Genomic DNA, 19974 nt, shown 5'->3' with positions numbered 1-19974 from the left:
GTATAGACTGCTGCTGGTATTTAAGTTTCGAACATGACAAAAGCTTCTCAAGCTCTCAATCTGATTTAAAGACAGATTCTATTTCGTTTCGTTTTTTATAGTTCAAAATTTCGTTTTACTTGTCTTTACTACACTAGGATCTGAAAGAGTTGTTATATAACCCGCGTTCTGAATGATGTGAGGGATTAGCCAATGAAACGGTCTGCTCCTGCGAGTTTTTGGCGTGAGGTGCACAGAACTCTGTGCAACCCACTAGAAACATCAACGCTGATTGGTTAATCAAATGTCTCGACGTCACAGGGTTAAAAGTCACTTGTATAATAATAATAATATCATCATTTATAAAGCGCGCTAACTGTGTATAAATTTAAAGTCAATCGGATATTAACTTTGACCTGTAGAGCGTCCACAAGATTTTTTAAAGTGATCAAGAGCCATAACTCTGGCAGTAATTATCGAAAATCGCTGAAAATCATTAGGCTTCTTCGTCTCATGACCTTAAACAGTGTGTATAAATTTAAAGTCAATCGGATATTAACTTTGGCCTTTAGAGCGTCCACAAGATTTTTTGAAGTGATCAATGGCCATAACTTTGGCAGTAATTATCGGAAATCGCTGAAAATCAATAGGCTTCTTCATCTCATGATCTTAAACACTGTGTATAAATTTAAAGTCAATCGTATATTAACTTTAACCTCTAGAGCGTCCACAAGATTTTTTTAAGTGATCAAGGGCCATAACTCTGGCAGTAATCATCGGAAATCGCTGAAAATCAATAGGCTTCTTCGTTTCATGGACTTGCACACTGTATATAAATTTAAAGTCAATCGGATATTAACTTTAGCCTCTAGAGCGTCCACAAGCAATTGTGGACGCCGGACCGACGGATGGACGGGGGCGACGACACTATACGACCACATTTCAATGTGGGCGTATAAAAACCGAAATATAGTTCTGTATTTTAATCAGATTGCTCAAGCTCTTAAAGTTGCAATTGCATATTTTTAAGTTATATTTTTAAAATTTATTAAAATAAAGCCTTAAAATAGATGGTATCTATAAACAGTCCTACCTGTTAATCCTATAATTTACTATTGCCAGTTGAGAAATTGGCAAAAATATCATTTTCATCTTAAAATTCCAACGTTTGAAGATAACAACTCCATGGTGGAGAATAGAAAACAAGAGAGGTAATTGGGAGATAATTGTGTTATTATCTCCGGTGTAAATGAGTTTTAAGTGTGAGAATGACACCTATGATCGTATAATAGTGAGTTGACAACCTATTGAGCAAAAGACATAGAAATAATTATATTTTTGACTTTCTCAGAAAATATGAAATTGTAACTATAAAGATGCATTATGTAAGATTTATATCAAGAGCTGGCCGGTATGATAGTTTAAAATTAGATAATGAAAAAATAATTATATTGAAAAGTCAATTTACTTGTTTCTGAGGCTGCATATCGTGTTCACAATATAGGCTTGATTGTCAAGTATCATTGTTATGAAAATAAACAAAGTCTTCATTATCCGTTTTTTAAATTAAATTATTAAATGTTGATCGTGTTTCAATCTATTGAAAATCTCGACCATCCGATGGTCTGAGGGTTGATTAAGGGCTTGTCATTTAAAGTTAGGAAACTGACCTGCAATAGGCAGATTTAGCTCTTACATAATGCATCTTGAATACACCCAGCAATGTCATATATGCTGACTCTAAAATCAGTTGCTGTATCTCATTTATAAAGTTGAAAACAAGAGAATATTCTGAATATCAATAGGGCTCCTCATTATGCTCCAATCAACAAATTGACAATTTCATGATTTCATATTAACAGAGAGAGAAATGGGGTTTAACGTCCACTCGACACAAACTAGGTCATTTCGGGACTAACATATGGTTTGATTTTATTTCAATAATTCGCTTGCGCATAGGGGTCTTTAGCAGTGGGAGGAAACTGGAGGACCCGGAGAAAACCCACGAGGTTGGACAGGCGACCCTACTCCTTGTCACGTACAACCGGGGATTCGAAACCACGCCAGTCGACTCAATGACAGACTTTATGATACAGCGCGCGCACGCTAACCATTCAGCCATCCAACCCCCTTCATATTAACACATAGCAAAATCAATATAAATGTATGTGCTTTAAAAACACACTACATAAATGTGTTTCAATAATTCATTTTTATACAGGCCAACAACTAACATTTTTGTTGTAAACCAAAGTTCAAATTTGCAGGCTTGTTCATTTGGTCACTGTGTTTTGCATTAGAAACTAACTGTACAAAAAAACTGAACAAGCATTAAGTCTAAAATTTTTTTTTTTGCAATCTGATAAAAATACAGATCTATATATCGTTTCGTTTTTTTATACTTTCGATGGCCTACACTACATGTAGCGATAGGTCGCGTCAGAGGTCATACAAGCGGCTTTTGACCCTATGACATCAGACATTTGATTAACCAATCAGCATTGATGTTACTAGTGGATTACCGACAGTTCCGTGCAAAACACGCCTAAAGCTCGCCGCAACAGGCCGTTTAATTGGCGAGTAGCTTACATTATTCAGAACACATTAATGATAACAACTCTTCCAGATCCTAGTGTAGTAAAGACAAGTAAAATGAAATTTTGAACTATAAAAACGAAACGAAATAGGATCTGTGTTTTAATCAGATTGCCTTTTTTTTGTCTTATCATGTTCATCCTATTCCTAGTGCAATTTTTAATCCATGTGGCCAAGACAGTTTTAGTATAGTTATTTTAGCAGAGGACTGAAAATTGTTTGTGCTGCTATCGCTTCTCTTTAATTCAGTCAATAACAACAACAGATTTCCTATTTTTGTGTCATTTTGGGAATAAGCATATCATCGATGGGGAGTCAAAAGGTCGTATCTGGATTTTGGGAAATTGTCCAGGAGAGCCAAAAATCACACAGAGGTTAAGAATCAAAATGTCTTATAAAACTGTCACGTCAAAATGTTGTATGTAAAATGTCGTATTTCTGAAGCTTTTCTTAAATATTTTTGTACAAAGTGTATGTGTAGCCATTAAAACAGCACGTAACTATCCGCATAGATCAAGCTCAACATCTAGTGCAAAAATAAAGAGTTAAAGCTAGTTATTTGCAATTTTATACAGCAAAGATGTATCTCAGGAAAATATTTACCTTTACCTGCTTGAATTTCATAGATTTCACACAGTAGAGGCTCAACAATAATTTCAATAATATGTATTTAACCCTAAAACAATACTGGCTATATTTCGTTTGATTGTAATACTTGGTTAGACACAAAGTTGATTTTTTTTAAGAATATACGACATTTTCAGTCCTAATATTTTTTTTTTTTGTAACACCCCATATACAACATTTTGAAACAATGTCTATAAAACCTCGCTTTCTTGGCTTAGAAATATGACAACCAGATGAAAAGATACGCAAGAAAATTCTAATTCTGAAGAAGTAAAAAAGTAAATTTTGCAAAATATGACAGATAGGACCTTTTGACTCCCCACCAACAATATCAAGTTTAATGATAAATCATGCAAACAAACGTTAAATATAATTTTATATGTAAAAATAATGTATATATATAATTTTGACACAAACCCACAATAACAAAAACAAACTATTTATATTTACTCAATATCTATAGGTTTAATGTTTATCTATACCAACCACATATCTTCAGGCTTTATTTCATCTTCCAACTAACTGTCACACTATTTCAGTCAATAAATAGTGCAGAGAAGTTGATGATGGTCTACGAACTTAAATGTCACCATTTAAATAAATTTTCATTTACTCAATACATCTCATATTATATTACACTGCCTATAGACATAATATATAAGGCCATACAGAAAAATATTCTGGTTTTTAGACAATCAGGAGGGTTGAGTGACTGAACGGTTGGCGCGTTGTATCATAAGGTCTGTCATTGAGTCAACTGGCATGGTTTCGATTCCCTGGTTGTTCGTGACAAGGAGTAGGGTTGTCTGTCCAACCTTGTGGGTTTTCTCTGGGTAATCCGGTTTCCCCCCACTGCTAAACACCCCAACGTGCAAGTGAATTATTGAAATAAAATTGAACCATATGTTAGTCCCAAAATGACCTAGCTTGTGTTGAGTGGACGTGTTAAACCACTAAACCGGTTTACTGGAATGGATCACTATTCAGTACCATTTATAATTGTTAATTTAGTGAGCCTATGGTACATTTCTGGATTTATTCAAATCTTACTTTCTGTAACAAGGGTAAAATATTTACGGATGGTAAATAGTTTTTAAGTGACAGCATACAAGTATCCGAAAACCACAATATTTTTTTCATATGGCCTAATAACAATATACAGTGAATCTGGTATATATTAGTACTAAACTATACATATATTATTGTATATAAGTGTACCATGACAGTTTATCTCTTAATCTAAACTACAGTTGCACCAGAAAATTTCAATTAATTATCACTGTAAAACTGGTACAGTTCACTTATTAATTGAGCCCTTTTACTCTTTTACCAGCAGCTGCCAGGCAGGATACGCCCACATTTTGCGAGAGATGGATAGAGAACAAGCTAAAAACAAACACGATTTTTTGTACAATCAGGGACCATAATCCAGAAAGTTATGGTCTGAAATGAGCAAGTATCAAAAGGGACTGAGATTTTTGGAATATAAAGATATGTTTTAAGTTTCATCAAAATCGAATAAAAATTGTGACCTCTAAAGGGTCCATAACCTTCGTATTACATACTTATCCACAATTTGCATACAAAGAGCGGCCATTTTGTCGGGCAGTTTCATTTCGATTTTCCCAAAATTCAAATTCAACCTTCATTATGGTGGAATGGTGATATATCTTAAAAGTTTTTAAAATCAGAAAAAATATTGTGACCTTTAGAGAATCCACAAGCTAAAAATGCGATTTTTCGACCAATCAGGGGCAACAATCCAAGAAGTTATGTTTGGCTATGTGTTATTATCAAAAGGAACCATAATCTTTATGATAAAAAAATATATTTAAAGTTTCATCCAAATCGGATAAAAACTATGGCCTCTAGACTAGGGTCAACAACCTTGATATACCACATTTTTACACTATTTGCGTACAAGGGGCGACTATTATGTCTGTCAGTTTTAGTCCGATTTTCACAAAATTCGAACTCAACCATCATTAGTGTATAACTGTGATATATTTACATGTTTTGTTTTTTTTAAATCGGATAAAAATTGTGACCTCTATAGGAACCACAAGCTCAAAACGCGATTTTTCGTACAATCAAGGGCCATAATTCAGGAAGTTATGATTCGATATGCATGAATATCAAAGGAACCAAGATCTTTGGGTTATAAACAAGCATTTCAAGTTTCATCAAAATCAGATTAAAATAGTGACCTCTAGAGTGTCCACAAGCTAAAAACGTGATTTTTTGTACAATCAGTGGCCATAATACATGAAGTTATGGTCCGATACATGCCAATATCGAAAGGAACTGATGGGAGTTTCGTTAAAATCTGATAAAAATTGTGATCTGTAGAGTGTCCACAAACACATTGTGGACGGACGGATGAACGGACAAGGGTGATGACAATATACGTGCCCATGAAAATGTGGGCGTATAAAAAAATTTACCATTAAAGCATACAAGTCCTTATTACTCATTTATATTTAGTAGTATACAAAATGGTTATAAATTATACAGTAGTCTTCTCTGAGCGGCATTTAGCAATTGACATACGTAATAAACACAAAAACATAACATGGAATACAATTACTATTTTAATTAATGTGACCTTTTGTTGGGGGTTCTCTCCACGTTTTCAAGCAAATGATGATAAAAATAATATACAGAAGGTTTATATACAAAAACAAGTAACAGCTAATTAACCATTACTAGGGATGATGTAATTAGCTGTAAAAGATGTTACAACTAATGGTAAAGTCGACTAATACTAATATCCATCACTATGAAATACACAAACCTAATCACTAGTTGTGTATATCATTTAATATTCATAGTCTTAATATCTTAGTGACAATAACACCTATATAATGACTAAAATCTAATTACTAATTATAATACCCATCACTATGAAATACACAAATCTCACCACTAGTTGTGTATTTCACTTAATATTCATAGTCTTAACATTTTAGTGACAATAACACCTATATAATGACTACAGTCTAATTACTAATTATAATACCCATCACTATGAAATACACAAATCTCACCACTAGTTGTGTATTTCACTTAATATTCATAGTCTTAACATTTTAGTGACAATAACACCTATATAATGACTACAGTCTAATTACTAATTATAATACCCATCACTATGAAATACACAAACCTAACCAATCGTTGTGTATTTCACTGAATAGATCTGTTTGTGACAAGGATATTTTTATTAGTAAACCACTTTCATACGTGAATGATATCAACTTTACAGTGTGTGTTATTAAAGCTGCAATTTCATATTTTTAAGTTATATTTTTAAAATTTATTAAAATAAAGCCTTAAAATAGATGGTATCTATAAACAGTCCTACCTTGTTAAAGAATAATCCTATTAATCCTATAATTCACTATTGCCAGTTGAGAAATTGGCAAAAATATCATTTTCAACTTTAAATTCAAACATTTGAAGATAGCTATTCCATGGGGGGAATTGAAAAACAAGGGAGGTAATTGTGTTATTATTTTCGGGGTCAAAGGATTTTTAAGAGGGAGAATAATACCTATAATCGTATAATAGTGAGTTGACAACCTGTTGAGCAAAAGACAGAAATAATTATGTTTTGACTTTCTAAAATATGAAATTATCGCTTTAACTGGTTAAAAATAAAATATATGAGATTTTAATAAATGCACAATAGTCCAGATAATTCAACAGTCGGCCCAAGAGTCTTATAAAGCTTATATCAGAATATGAAAACTATTACTACATTCAGTACTACCAGATTTATGAAAGAGTTTTGCAGGCTAAGAACTTGCACAAAAATTAATAATTCAGCAAAACTGCTCAGACATCACACAGGTTACCACAGGTAAAGTATAGTGGACTGTTAAAACAAAATGAAATGAAATGAAATGGAGTTTAACGTCCTACTGTTCTGCTCCTAACCTGGGCTAATGAAGATGGGCATACGCCATACAGTGTGCTACGAGGGAAATTTTGCCCGGACAGCGGCACTACGGCCTACTCTTACATCGAATTCCAACTGCCAAGGGATCTTTTACGTGCACGCCAATGTGTACACGGGACCTCGGTTTTTCGTCCCATCCGAACGACTAGACAGCTTTCCTTGTCAGCCCCTCCGTCCTGCATCACTGACAAGGGAGAACCACGCCGGAAAATCTGGATGAACTTTCTCGGCCAATGCAGGGATCGAACACCCGACCTCCAGGCTAGCGAGCTAGCGTCTTACCCACTTAGCCACGTGATCCCCCCTGTTAAACCAAGCTAAAAAAGAGGCTAATGTCCTCTGCCTCAATACCAATAACAATTAGATGACATTCATTAATCAATTATTTGCATATATTTACCTTTTTATAATGCATTAAGCAATCAAATTACTCATCACTTTGCGTTAACCTGAGCAGAAAATATTCACCATCACTCTCACTCAATTAGATGTCATTTTATATACTGGGTAATTAGTTTACCGGTATGTTTTAAAAGGCATGATGAAGTGAGTAGTATTAGCCGGATGTTTTAACGTCTGCTTGTACAGAAGTGATATACATATAGCAGACATACACAAACAGAGGGAGTCACTAGAGAATCTGTCCACACAATTTCTAATCTATGAAAGACAAAAGACAAAAAATGGGTGGACAGATAATTATATGTACATGTATTTAACTGACTCCCTGAAGCTGTTTCATTAAACATTGCTTATGTCTGCACAAGGCTCCCCATCCAAATTGTGTACTCCACCAGGGCCGGACTTACCTAATTGTGGGACTGGCTTGTCCAAAATTCACCAGTTAAAGACCACCATGGGCCATATACTTATTGTACAAGGGACCTTATGGTTTTGAATATATTATAAAAAGGAATAATCAGTGTACATTTAGTTTCAGTGGGCCCCAGACACATGTGGTCGGCGTGGTCCCTAGGCCAAGGACCTACTCTGCCTACATGTATTTGTAAATCCGACCCTGTACTTTACAATGTTATAGTTAGAAAATATACCAAGCACAGCAGACTATACCTTCTGGGATTTCAAACAGAATGTCTTCTTCGCTCTCACTCATGGAAGCCATACTGCTTGTAATCAAATTTTAGTAAGTGCGGGAGGTGTTAATTAATCAATTAACATTTATAACAGAGATTAGTCTACATGCTGAAGTCTGAAGAATAAAAGAGAAAATGTTAGTTCAGAAAATAAGCTTATTACAAGCTAATGAATGATACCTACTACTGGTGTATAATTATCTTTAATAAGGAAATCCAATAAAAAATGAATAAATAAAGGTTTCATTCAACAATCTCATAGGAACACACCAATTTGATTTTATGTTATTCGGGTTCATCTTTAAAAAAAATTCCTTCTTATTTCTCTTTGGGGGCTTGGGGGCGATTCCCTGGTTGTATGTGACCTGGAGTACAGTGTAGGTTCACCTATCCAACTTCGTGGGTTTTGTCCGGGTCCTCCGGTTTCCTCCCATTGAAATGAAAAAATTGAACCATATGTTTGTCCCGAAATGACCTAGTTTGTGTTGAGTTGAGACCTTACATCTCTCTCTCACTCTCTATGATTTGGGTAAAAAGACTTTTTTTTAAAAAAAACCCCCCAAAAACCCAACAAATGTGCCTGGTTTCAAAGAAACCATCTTTCACATCATTCAAGAGGCTTTTGTTTATCAAGACTCTGTAGAGCAGAAAATCAAATTGGTGTGTCCTAATGTGTAAATATGCATGAAATGCATGTACTGGCTGTTAAAATGTGTCTTTCAACAAAGTATCGTTCTCCGCATCTTCAATAGAAGTCTTGATCTCACTTTAACTACATACATCTTATCAAGGCCTTCACATAAAACCCTGCATGTTTCGTCACTAGTTTCGATTGGGTACGAGCCCACCTTGCGAACCTATCAGACTCCTCGATCGTCGCGAATACCAAGTCTCGCGCTTTCAAGCTAAAATGTCTACCTGTGATAATCGAGTTGCAAAGTTCAAGGTTCATTCAATGTCAAGGTTTCTGTGGAGGTCGCGATGTCACAACCTCTGATTGGATGCTACTGCTCACGTGTCGGGAATTGTGAAGTAAACAAGCAACGTCCAGATGTTGTAAAACTTGCAGTCGTTACTTCCTTGCTATATTACTATTATCATCTGATTACAGATCAGATCTGAATCAGGTTAGTTCAAACCAAACAGAAAGTTTTATTTAAAATTTGAAAGCTAGATACTGTGCAATACAAATAATAATTTGACTGGATAATTGTGAGTCTCTGTCAGTGAAATACATTGTATATATTTGGAAGAATAATATAAGCTCTCTTAATAAGCTAAAATAATCAAGTAAGTTTAATCCCTGACTGGAATCAAATCATTGATCAATGTTAGAATGTAAATATGTTATAAACTTAAATTTGAAATTACAATGGGGGAAAGTCTCTGAATGTCATTTGAGGTCTTGTTAATTGCTTGCAAACTACAATATTGTGAAAGTTGAATTTATAAAGGGAAAAAAAGTCAAAAAATGGTTTAATTGTGTCTGATTTGACCACATTTTTAGGCCATTTTGGTGTAAAATTGTTTCATCTATGACCCTTTTAAATATGTTGGCACCATCTTAAGCTTTGTTGAACTCTTTTGGTGTCCCTCTTGTTAATCCGATTGAATCTGACCTGAGATTACTGTTGACATTTTGATTAAATTGTTTTCTTAATTAAATGTTAAAAAATCAATTGAAATACATTCTAGCGTTGATGAAGCTGTGGAAAATTTGATATTTTCCAAAAAATGAAAATGACAGTACAGAGGCTTTACCAAAACAGACTAATGCAAAATAAAAATGCTTGTAACCAAATACTGTTTTATATATAAAAAAAAAAATCTCTAATTAACTGAAGTAACTGTCAACTGTATAATACATTTAAACATACATAAGATAGGGGTAGCAGGACTAAGCTCTGAATTTAAAACTGCCATGCCTATTGTTTCAAACATCTTAATTTCATTTACAAACTTATTAGATCTTCTTCTAAGTAATTTTTAAGATCCTGCTTCACTTTGAACTACCATAAGCAAGTGCTACAATGTAAAGATGTATAAAAATAAGAAGAAAAGCATTAAAACTGAACTAATGTTCATCATGCTGGGACAGGGTATCAGTGATGATTTTATATTTCATTTGTAGTTTAAATCTCTAAGCTAATGGTGGCAAGTTTAATTATAATGTTGGTTGTTTAGCATTACACAAGAAACATCTTGCACAAGAAACATCTTGCTGTATATTCCCTATGAACCAGGCCTTGAAATAACGGTTTGGGTTGTACCTGCATTAAATGGCAAATTGGCAGTCAATACTGAACTACATGTACTGTAGTACCTGATTTTTAAATTGAAGTTTCATTTGAAAAGGTTTACGTTAGATGTTTCAAACCATTATGTTGAATTTTTCAAAATTTTTAGGTAAGGTGTGTTAAGATGAAATTTGTATCATCAATTAATTGAAATATTCTAAAATAGTACAACTTGTTGACCAGAATAAAGATTGGGACATATTATTCAGTTACAACAAGAGTGGTATTGAGCCTTTAATAAACAACAACAACATCAAGAGCGGATATTTTTCGTCTCAAATTGTAATAGATTACAAACTTAGGAATGGAAAATTTTACAGCGAATTTTAAAATGCCGCATTATCTTTGTGTTTCCGATACACAGCAGTATTTAAACCATGGTTCTATTAACAAGCTATTCTATGGACTAATACTTACTCTCCACCTATCATATAAAATACATAAATCAAAAGTTAAAAAAGACTGAATCAAACAGGCCTGGAATTTAATCCACTAAGTTTGTTTTAAAAGACTTGTGTCCTTTTCGCAACATTAGCCAGTCTAATATTCAATTATAGCATGGTCAGATAAACCTTATTTTAATTCAGAACACATTTAAAGCTGTGGCAGCATCTTTGATGATCTACAAACTAAACTTGATTACCGGTAGGCCTACCCAATCAACTATCTGAATCTCCTGAACAGTCTGGTACAAATTAATTTATTATTAATTGTACGGTAGTGATTATACATTAAACTTATTGTAATAAATTACACAGAGAAAGTGACAGATTCCACTGTATATGTGTAAAGTTGTAAATAATAAATAAAACTTTATTAGCTTGGGGATTAGAGCTCCAGTCAGGTGTTAACCATAGCTTACAAATGTACCCTTTTAATTAAGGAATAAACATTACTAACCATTACATTTGCATGGTTACTATGAATGTAGAAGATTAACAGTATTTTCCAATTATGTAGCCTAATCTTTAAGGATGTTTCTTGAGCCATACAACGAGTATAAATTAAGAATCGGATTTACTTCTGGCCAGATCATTTAACCTGGAGATTTATACTACAAAAAGTCTTCAATTAATCAAGACTCACTAAACTGAAGAGTATTCAAAGATGTTCACTTCTTCAACTTGCTTGTTATGTAAGTGTATATGGAAAATAACATAATTACCTATTTAAGATGTTGATAATGCAAAGTCACAATTTATAAATATATAACATATGGCTTGTTTTTTTGACTTGCAACAAACATTGTTTACAACACAGTCCGCACTTCTTGTCAGTAATCTTTAATTTACTAATCCAAGGGAGGTTAATCTATTTTTGTGGTTCAACATAGTTATTTCCCTTATAAGATGAGACCATAGACATAGTATGTCTATGGATATAGACATAGTATGTCTATGGATGAGACCCATCTTCTTATTATTGCAGAATTATTAAAAGACGTAGGGCCTACACAAATGAAACGGGGTTAACATCATACTCTTCTGCACCGACTATCTGTGATAATGAAGACAGGCGTGCGCCATGTATATGAAAAGCATAGGCCTAAAATATGCACCGTGTAAAGATGTTTTTTCTAGTTGGTGTAGGCCTACTTTTGACCATTTTAAAGTAGGCCTATTTTTTTTCGATTCGTGAGCTGCCTGACGAAATAATATTATATTTTACAGGACAGGTGGGGAAATGTAATAGCAGAGGGGAAATCGCTATTCCGGTGCCACCACAGGCCTAAGCCAACGTGTAGGCCTACACAGGACCTTGGTTTTCGTCCCACCCGAACGACTAGATACTTCCTTGACCCCCTCCCATCCTGCACCACTAGCTGACCAAGGTGAGATAGCGCTGGGTGAATCCCGGGGAACTTTCTCGGAGTCTGAGTGAGATAACGCTGGGTGAATCCCGGGGAACTTTCTCGGAATCTGAGAGAGAAGAGAGGGGTGGGGCCTGTTTCACGAAATTTTAACTAAGATAAAATCCAAATTTTACTAATTTGATTGGATAATATTAGGTTGATTTTAGTGCTTAGCCATTTAAAATTGAAGTATCTACTAAAATTTTGATTTTATCTTTAGTTAAGATTTCGTAGGCTACTGTCGCTTATTTTTCAAGAACAGTCTGTAGGCTATGTGTTTATATCAACAAAAGTTACAGATGAATCTAGAACTCTCTCTCCCCCGAGGTGACATTTACTTGATTCCCGAGGTGACTCATTTACTGTTGTTGCTGGTACTGGGACTGTTGGTATCGGAGACGATTTTTTTCTTTTCTGGTGTGTCACTTTGTTGCATCTAGATAAAACAAGGGCTTTTAGTATGTCCAGGTGACCTAGCAATCTGTTTCACAGAGAATTACGAGTCTCGTATGGTGACCTAGGGCTTATATTCTTAAGTTTATCCTTCCTTATACCATCATTTTTACATCTATAATTGACTCTTTTGGAATTTAGTACATTATTCGTTCCAGACTCACAGTTCCCCGAAGGTTGAGGCTACTGGCTGGAATTATTTATCTCAATAGCCTATGTGGCGGAAAAGTAATATATTGTAAGGGTCTGGACTATGCGGGTTCTTCTGTGGAAGGTATAGGTGATACCCTTACGGATGTACACTTAATCATCTATCACGATTCTCTGGGCCTCCTTATCGCTCTACTGGGCGTGCTACAAATCGTCTGATCTTCTCTGTTATAGACGGCCGATTTATTTTCTTGCTCTCTTTCTATCTTTGATGTACATGTTAGGATTCTCTCGTCTGTTAGTCCTGCCCTGCTCCAGCCACCCGCTTTTCGGGCACCATAAATTCATTTACTACCGGATTTGACTGGAAGGGTAGCTGTAGGGTACTGGAATCTGCTGAGGTTTGCCGAATAAGGTGGACGACGCTGGGACACAGGATCACTGGAGTAGTAGATGTGAACGCTTATTAACAGCTGTCAATTGTTGTTATAACTGTGAAATAGCTTTATATAACGCCCGCCTCCACTGAAGTGATATTGCAGACAAGCAATTGTTGTTTTGTATCACAATTTTAACGTCCAATACTGATTATGATATTATGGACAGGTTGATTTACTTGGTATTATTTTCATTGGTCTTTTTTTTCCTTTTTCTATCAAAACTTTCTTATAGATAATCGGAGATGTTCGAAGCCCCAGATGAATATAATCTACATGTGTGCGTATACGTGGAAGAAACCTGTTAATTAAACCGGACACAGGACATAAGTAGGCCTACACCAAACATTATTTATACCGTAGGCTGAGTGCAGAGACAAGTTGGCACAAATATCTGACTTGCGGATACCTGTAAAAATAGATGATTGCACAAACGATATCTAATAAAACTTTTCCCTTATATCTTTTATTTGTTAGTTTATACTCTTGATGTATAACACAGAGCATTAATTCTTGGGTTTATAATACAGAGGTATTTTATAACAGGGGCGGATCCAGGAATTTCTGCTGGAGGGGGTGTCCGGGTAGGTTCTTTTCCCCCGGCCTTGAAATTTTTTTTTAGAAATAAATGGTCTCTTTCGTCATTTTGTCGTATATCTGGGTTAACCGACGTCACTTTGACAAATCACAGAAAATGGGATTTTACATAAATATACAAAATGCATGTACTTACTCATACTAATCGCAGTTTTTCGTTTGATTAGAGCTAATACCACTCAACACTGCTGTAATGGAAGCAAGTTTCTGTTTCAAATTATGACTGGTCAATAGTCCGATTAACAACCAATAGCTAACTGCGTAACAATATCATTACGCTTTAAACAGAGCTCCAGATTGGACCAACTATGTTTACATAGCGTTACGTCATGACTCACGATTTTATTATGCCCAATTAAATAGAATATTGCAGAAAAACAAATTGCGTGACAAACGAGGCTATCAACAGGAATACAATGTAAACAATACTGTTTGGAGACGAACAATACTTTCACCGTTTTTTTATATTTTAAATCACTATGCAAAGGGAAGACCCTGATTAAAAGAAGGGTGTCTTGTTGCTGTACTTGGGATAGATCTGATTGAACGAGAAGAATAGACACACTTCCTCAAAAGCTCGAGTATCAAAAGTCAATCCAGCAATGGCCAGAGGGGGATTTCTCGGGCTTTAGGAATATGGTAATTAATACGCTACGTTTTAGTTTTACTGATATGCAATCAAATAAGGAAACTTTAAGGAAGCAAAATAGAAAAATAAAAACCGACCGCGACTGTGTCAAACACCAAAATATCAAGAAAAATTCATCACATAAACTATTCTATTAGTTTTTTCCCCAATATTCCGGGCCACAGATAACTTGACAAGAGCCTAAAATAGAGTTCTGCACAATTATGACTCCAAATATTCTCTTCAAAAAAAGTAGGGGATATTCAGAAACAATACAAAACTGCGGAAATGCACTGCTGTTTTTATTATGCATACACATGAACATAAACAGTTCATATGGGCGGCTTATCTGACGGAACCATTTCACTCACAAAGAGATATACCGTCAAAAGTGAAGATGGACGTTTTTGATTTTTGTCTTGATAATGATTAATTGCTTCACCAATCCTCAGACATTATGCAATTCGTCGTGGCATGCTCCTAATCAGCCGTCCAATCACGATTTGGGGCAATCTGGCCCACTTCTCTTGCAGTGCCACGGTCAATTCTTGCAGTGTTATCGGTTGACGTTGACGTCGACGAGCACGTCTCCCGATCAAATTAAACGTAACACACTAAAGCAAAGATACGCTAAACAGTAAATCTTATGCAAGAACCGATAGGAAAGCAAACGTGGATAGATAAACCAGCACGCGGCAGTTTTCATCAACCCTTCCTTGAAGTGTCAAATTTGACAATGAACCCCTCCCACGTGTATGTCGCTATTATGTGTCGCATGTGCAGCTCAGTGGTTCTGTTGGGGCGATAAGTTTTTCATCTGTGAACACACTCTCAAAGCATGTCAAGTATCCATGACTATTTATCATATTGCAACCTGCATAGGTATTTGCATTTCAATATCCCCTACTTTTGTTGAAGAGTATATAATGGAGAGAATAAGCGGCGTGGATGTTTTTGGATGAATGTAAAGCATCTGATGATAACGGTTAAAGCACACGACCGTGACACTCTTCTCATGAAAAGTGTTGATTTGCAAATTTTTTAGCAGGGTGAGTAGATGTGTGGGAGGAGGTGGGGTGGGTGGTTGGGGTGCCCTTTCCTCTCTGGATGCGATATCCTCGATATCGGTGACCTGTTCCGTTTACATGAATATCCATTTTGGAGATCCATATTTAGACATCGATGCTAGATCTTCTCTTATTGAAATAAGATGAAAAAATATGTTCCAATTTTATAGATATTGTATTATATATAAGTGCAATTGTGCATCTGAAATATTATCAAATTCCCAGGGTCACCAGTAAAGCTGTTAGGTATAGGCCGGAGGCCCAGCGCGGGGAGGTGTCCATCAAAAGCCAGGCCCAACTTTTCTATAGTAAAATTTTGCGTAGAATAAGATGCAGAGCCAAAACGTGAAATTTTCCGTTTCTGCAAGTTTACATTTTTATTGAAAGAGTGATTACTTTCGATCATTATAAGCATATATATTCATGATACAAGAATGGCCACGCATTCACATTCAGTGTAAATGAACTCATTTGACCTTTGACCCCGAATATCTCGAAAACGCCCCAACGGCGGACTGATTAACATTCGGTATCGTATTCGAAGCGAAATTTTACTATAGAAAAGTTGGGTCTGGTTTTGTGCCCATTTGATGGACCCCCCCCACCCCCCACACACACACACACACGCTGAGCCTCCAGACTAGTGGGCCTACATGAATGTGTCACACGTGGAGAGAATAAGAGAAATGTAATTCGTTTGCGCGTAGGGATCTTTAGCAGTGGGAGGAAACCGGAGGACCCGGAGAAAAAACAACCGGGGAATCGAATCCACGCCAGTTGACTCAATGACAGACCTTACGATACAGCGCGCATGTGCTAACCATTCAGCCCCCCTCCCCCCCGTGTCAAACGTGGCATCAGATGTCCCAGAAGAGTAAGTGTATATAACAGTACCCTGAACAACGCCCGCCAAAACTGACCGACTTTGTGTATTATATTATTGTAATAATCATGGTGTGGATCATGAGAAAGTCACACGTGATTTATAATCTTAAAGATTATCGCGCATATGAATATTTCCACGTACCGTTTCTGTTCATGACTTTCTATATTTACACGATGAAGGTTTTAATATTAATAGCTCTAGTAGGTGTATTGGGCTTTGGTGGTAAGTAAATACATTATTTTGATCATAAATATCTCGAGTAGACACGAACGCAACAAGAGTATACTATAAATCGTAATATACACTCCATAATAATGCGATTTTGATCCGGTTTAAATGACATTTTTTCGAATTTGTAAAAAAGATATTTCCAATAATACTGAAATGATAAAGCCAAAGCTAATACAAATTCATCTATGTCGTGATGATTTTTTTAGGTTTTTTTTTATGAATAGTGATTACATTTGGTTTGAGTAAGAGCTTATACATTACACGAGTGGCAGAAGTTTCGTTAACACTTTAAAGAGTCTACAGTAAATGAATTAAAATGTAAGTTGTATAGTCCAGGCCCGTAGCCAGCGGGGTGGAAAGGGGGCAAATCCCTTTCGTGGACGCAATACGAAGCCAACGACCAACGTGCCCATATCGGTATGGTGACAATGGTTGGGCGCCCACTAATGTCACTTGGTTTTCCGTCATTTTCACAGTTCCCTCCTTAGGTGCAAACCCTATTTTGCAAAGTTTTCTGGGGAGAGAGCAGCCTAAACCCTTCTCCGAAAGGAGGCGCGTCTACGTGGACCGTCGAGTGCCCCAGGAGTACCCCCCCCCCCCATTTTGTGGGGTAGCTACGGGCCTGATATTCATAGTAAGTTAAATACCAGTAATAAAAACAAAAATAAACAGACATAAAAAACAAAACAACAACCAATCGGCGCTGTTAGGCTGCAATAGGCGATCCACTATGGTGTGAGGCTGGGGCAGTGGGTGGACATATGCAGTTGAGGAGTCGTGCATCGGAATAAAGATACGTCCAAAATTATGGCAATTTTAAGTTTACATTATTTAATATTGGTCAAAGGCCGCCATCTTTATACGTCTGAATATATGAAGTAATGTTATTCCACGGAATCTCTCATATTGTATGCGTATTGGGGGTTTGTGGTAGCTATTATATTATTTTGATTCGTTAAAAATTAGTTTGTGCTGGGATGTGCTTACTTCGATTTTTTTCCGTTTAGATGCATTTCGATTGAGTGCCAATCTTTGTCCAGATGACAAGCCAATGGTGTATTGCTTCATAGACCCGTGTATGTTACCTAAATGTACCAACCATGAAGATGCTAAATGCTGGTACGTATGTAAGCCCGACTCCATTTTGTTTTGGACGAATATAATTGATAGGCCTATTTTAAATCCGATTAAATCCTAGCCAGGCGGTTATCAAATATTTCATCCATTATAATAACAAATAACCATACAACAGTACAGTTAAAGGATACTTCAGTAAGCAAAGTACTTATTATGGATATCGATCGCTTCCCGAATTTGTTTTCTTTATCAAATGTTCAATAATCAATCTACATGTAAGTACACATTAGCGTGGATTCGTGAGAAATTTGATATTTAAGCGCAAAATGCAAGTCGCGCAAAGTTACAATTTCATATTATAGGATTAATAGGATTATTCTTTAACAAGGTAGGACTGTTTATTGATACCATCTATTTTAAGGCTTTATTTTAATAAATTTTAAAAATATAACTTAAAAATATGAAATTGCAGCTTTAATAACTCACACTGTAAAGTTGATATCATTCACGTATGAAAGTGGTTTACTAATAAAAATATCCTTGTACAAACAGATCTATTCAGTGAAATACACAACGATTGGTTAGGTTTGTGTATTTCATAGTGATGGGTATTATGATTAGTAATTAGATTGTAGTCATTATATAGGTGTTATTGTCACTAAAATGTTAAGACTATGAATATTAAGTGAAATACACAACTAGTGGTGAGATTTGTGTATTTCATAGTGATGGGTATTATAATTAGTAATTAGACTGTAGTCATTATATAGGTGTTATTGTCACTAAAATGTTAAGACAGTGAATATTAAGTGAAATACATCACTTCTATGGAATATTCAGCTACATGTTCTATTAAATGTTCAGCTACATTTTCTTTTAAATGTTTAGCTACCTATGGAATGTTTAACTACATGTGTCATTTAATGTTTAGCTACATGTTCTATGGTATGTTCAGCTACATGTTCTATAGAATGTTTATCTACATGTTCTATGACATGTTTAACTACATGTTCTATGGAATGTTTAACTACATGTTCTATGGAATGTTTCTTCAAGATATCGCCAGAAGAGTACATAACAGAATTCTGCACCAACCCATGTTCATCAGTGTAGGTAGCCAGCTGATTTTGATTTATTTTCCTACTTTATAGGTCCGACTACTGTGGTGGGTGTATTGCTGTCTGGAAACGACCTGATGGAAGTGTTATAGATGATTGCACAAACGAAATGCAATAAAACTTTTCTAAAATATCTTTATTTGTAGGTATACTGTCTTTAATTCTGGGATTTATAATACAGAGGTACATATGTAACGACAGTGAGTGGCACTTGTTGAGCTAGCAAGATGTCCCAAGCTCCTCGGATGAGTCGCGTTGAATAGAACGGAGAGTAAATGACCACCCCCACCCCCATCATCACAGAAAATAAAAATTAAACCCTTTTCTCTCCTTTACTGGCCGTTATCGACAGGGCGATAATCATATATCTTAATGCGCAAGTTCGATTTGTAGCACTAAGTAATACAATAGATAGTATAGCACCCACTGAAACACACCCAACCAAACACAGGTACACGGCCCACACCTGAGAGAGAGAGACAAACTAGGTCATTTCGGGACTAACATATGGTCCAATTTTATTAGTTCAACAATCCGATTGCGCGTAGGGGTCTTTAGCAGCGGGAGGAAACCGGAGGACCCGGAGAAAATCCACTAGGATGGACAGGCGACCCTACTCCTTGTCACGTACAACCGGGGAATCGAAACCAAGCCAGTTGACTCAATGACAGCACGTGCTTACCATTCAGCCATCCAACCCCCCCTAAATCAAAGAGGTTTATTGCCTTCTACAGTTTGTCTAGTCTGGAGGTCGGGGGTTCGTTTACGGTGTTGAATGAGAAAGTTCATCGGAATTTTCCGGCGTGTTTGTCCTTGTCAGTGGTGCACGACGGAGGGCCTGAGAAGGACAACTGTCTAGTCGTTCGGATGGGACGAAAAACCGAGGTTCCGTGTTCAAATTGGCGTGCACGTAAAAGATCCCTTG

The 19974-nt window shown here is 36.0% G+C and overlaps 1 protein-coding gene and 1 long non-coding RNA gene across 4 annotated transcripts in view; one reads left to right on the top strand and one right to left on the bottom strand.

Annotated features, from left to right (window-relative positions):
- The window catches only part of LOC126832384 (solute carrier family 15 member 2), a 40527-nt gene extending 28698 nt beyond the window's left edge, over window positions 1-11829 (bottom strand). For 2 of the 3 annotated variants that reach the window (XM_050563137.1, XM_050563140.1), the window contains exons 1-2: window positions 11719-11829; window positions 8234-8372 (exon numbers count right to left, since the gene is read on the bottom strand). In XM_050563137.1, the coding sequence (XP_050419094.1) occupies window positions 8234-8285 (52 nt within the window). In that variant the 5' untranslated portion in view covers window positions 8286-8372; window positions 11719-11829. The remainder of the gene's footprint in view (window positions 1-8233; window positions 8373-11718) is intronic. The other variant, XM_050563138.2, reaches the window with a different exon arrangement.
- Window positions 11830-16728: 4899 nt separating this feature from the next.
- On the top strand, window positions 16729-19165 carry LOC126831873 (uncharacterized). Its single transcript, XR_007684406.2, has 3 exons — window positions 16729-16845; window positions 17862-17973; window positions 19083-19165. It is a non-coding gene; the product is annotated as an uncharacterized LOC126831873 (long non-coding RNA).
- Window positions 19166-19974: the final 809 nt, after the last annotated feature.

The sequence above is a fragment of the Patella vulgata genome, chromosome 9, assembly GCF_932274485.2.
Source record: "Patella vulgata chromosome 9, xgPatVulg1.2, whole genome shotgun sequence".
Taxonomy (NCBI): Eukaryota; Metazoa; Mollusca; class Gastropoda; family Patellidae; genus Patella; species Patella vulgata.
Note: the sequence above shows the minus strand (reverse complement) of the source record. Positions and strands in the feature narration are given on the sequence as shown.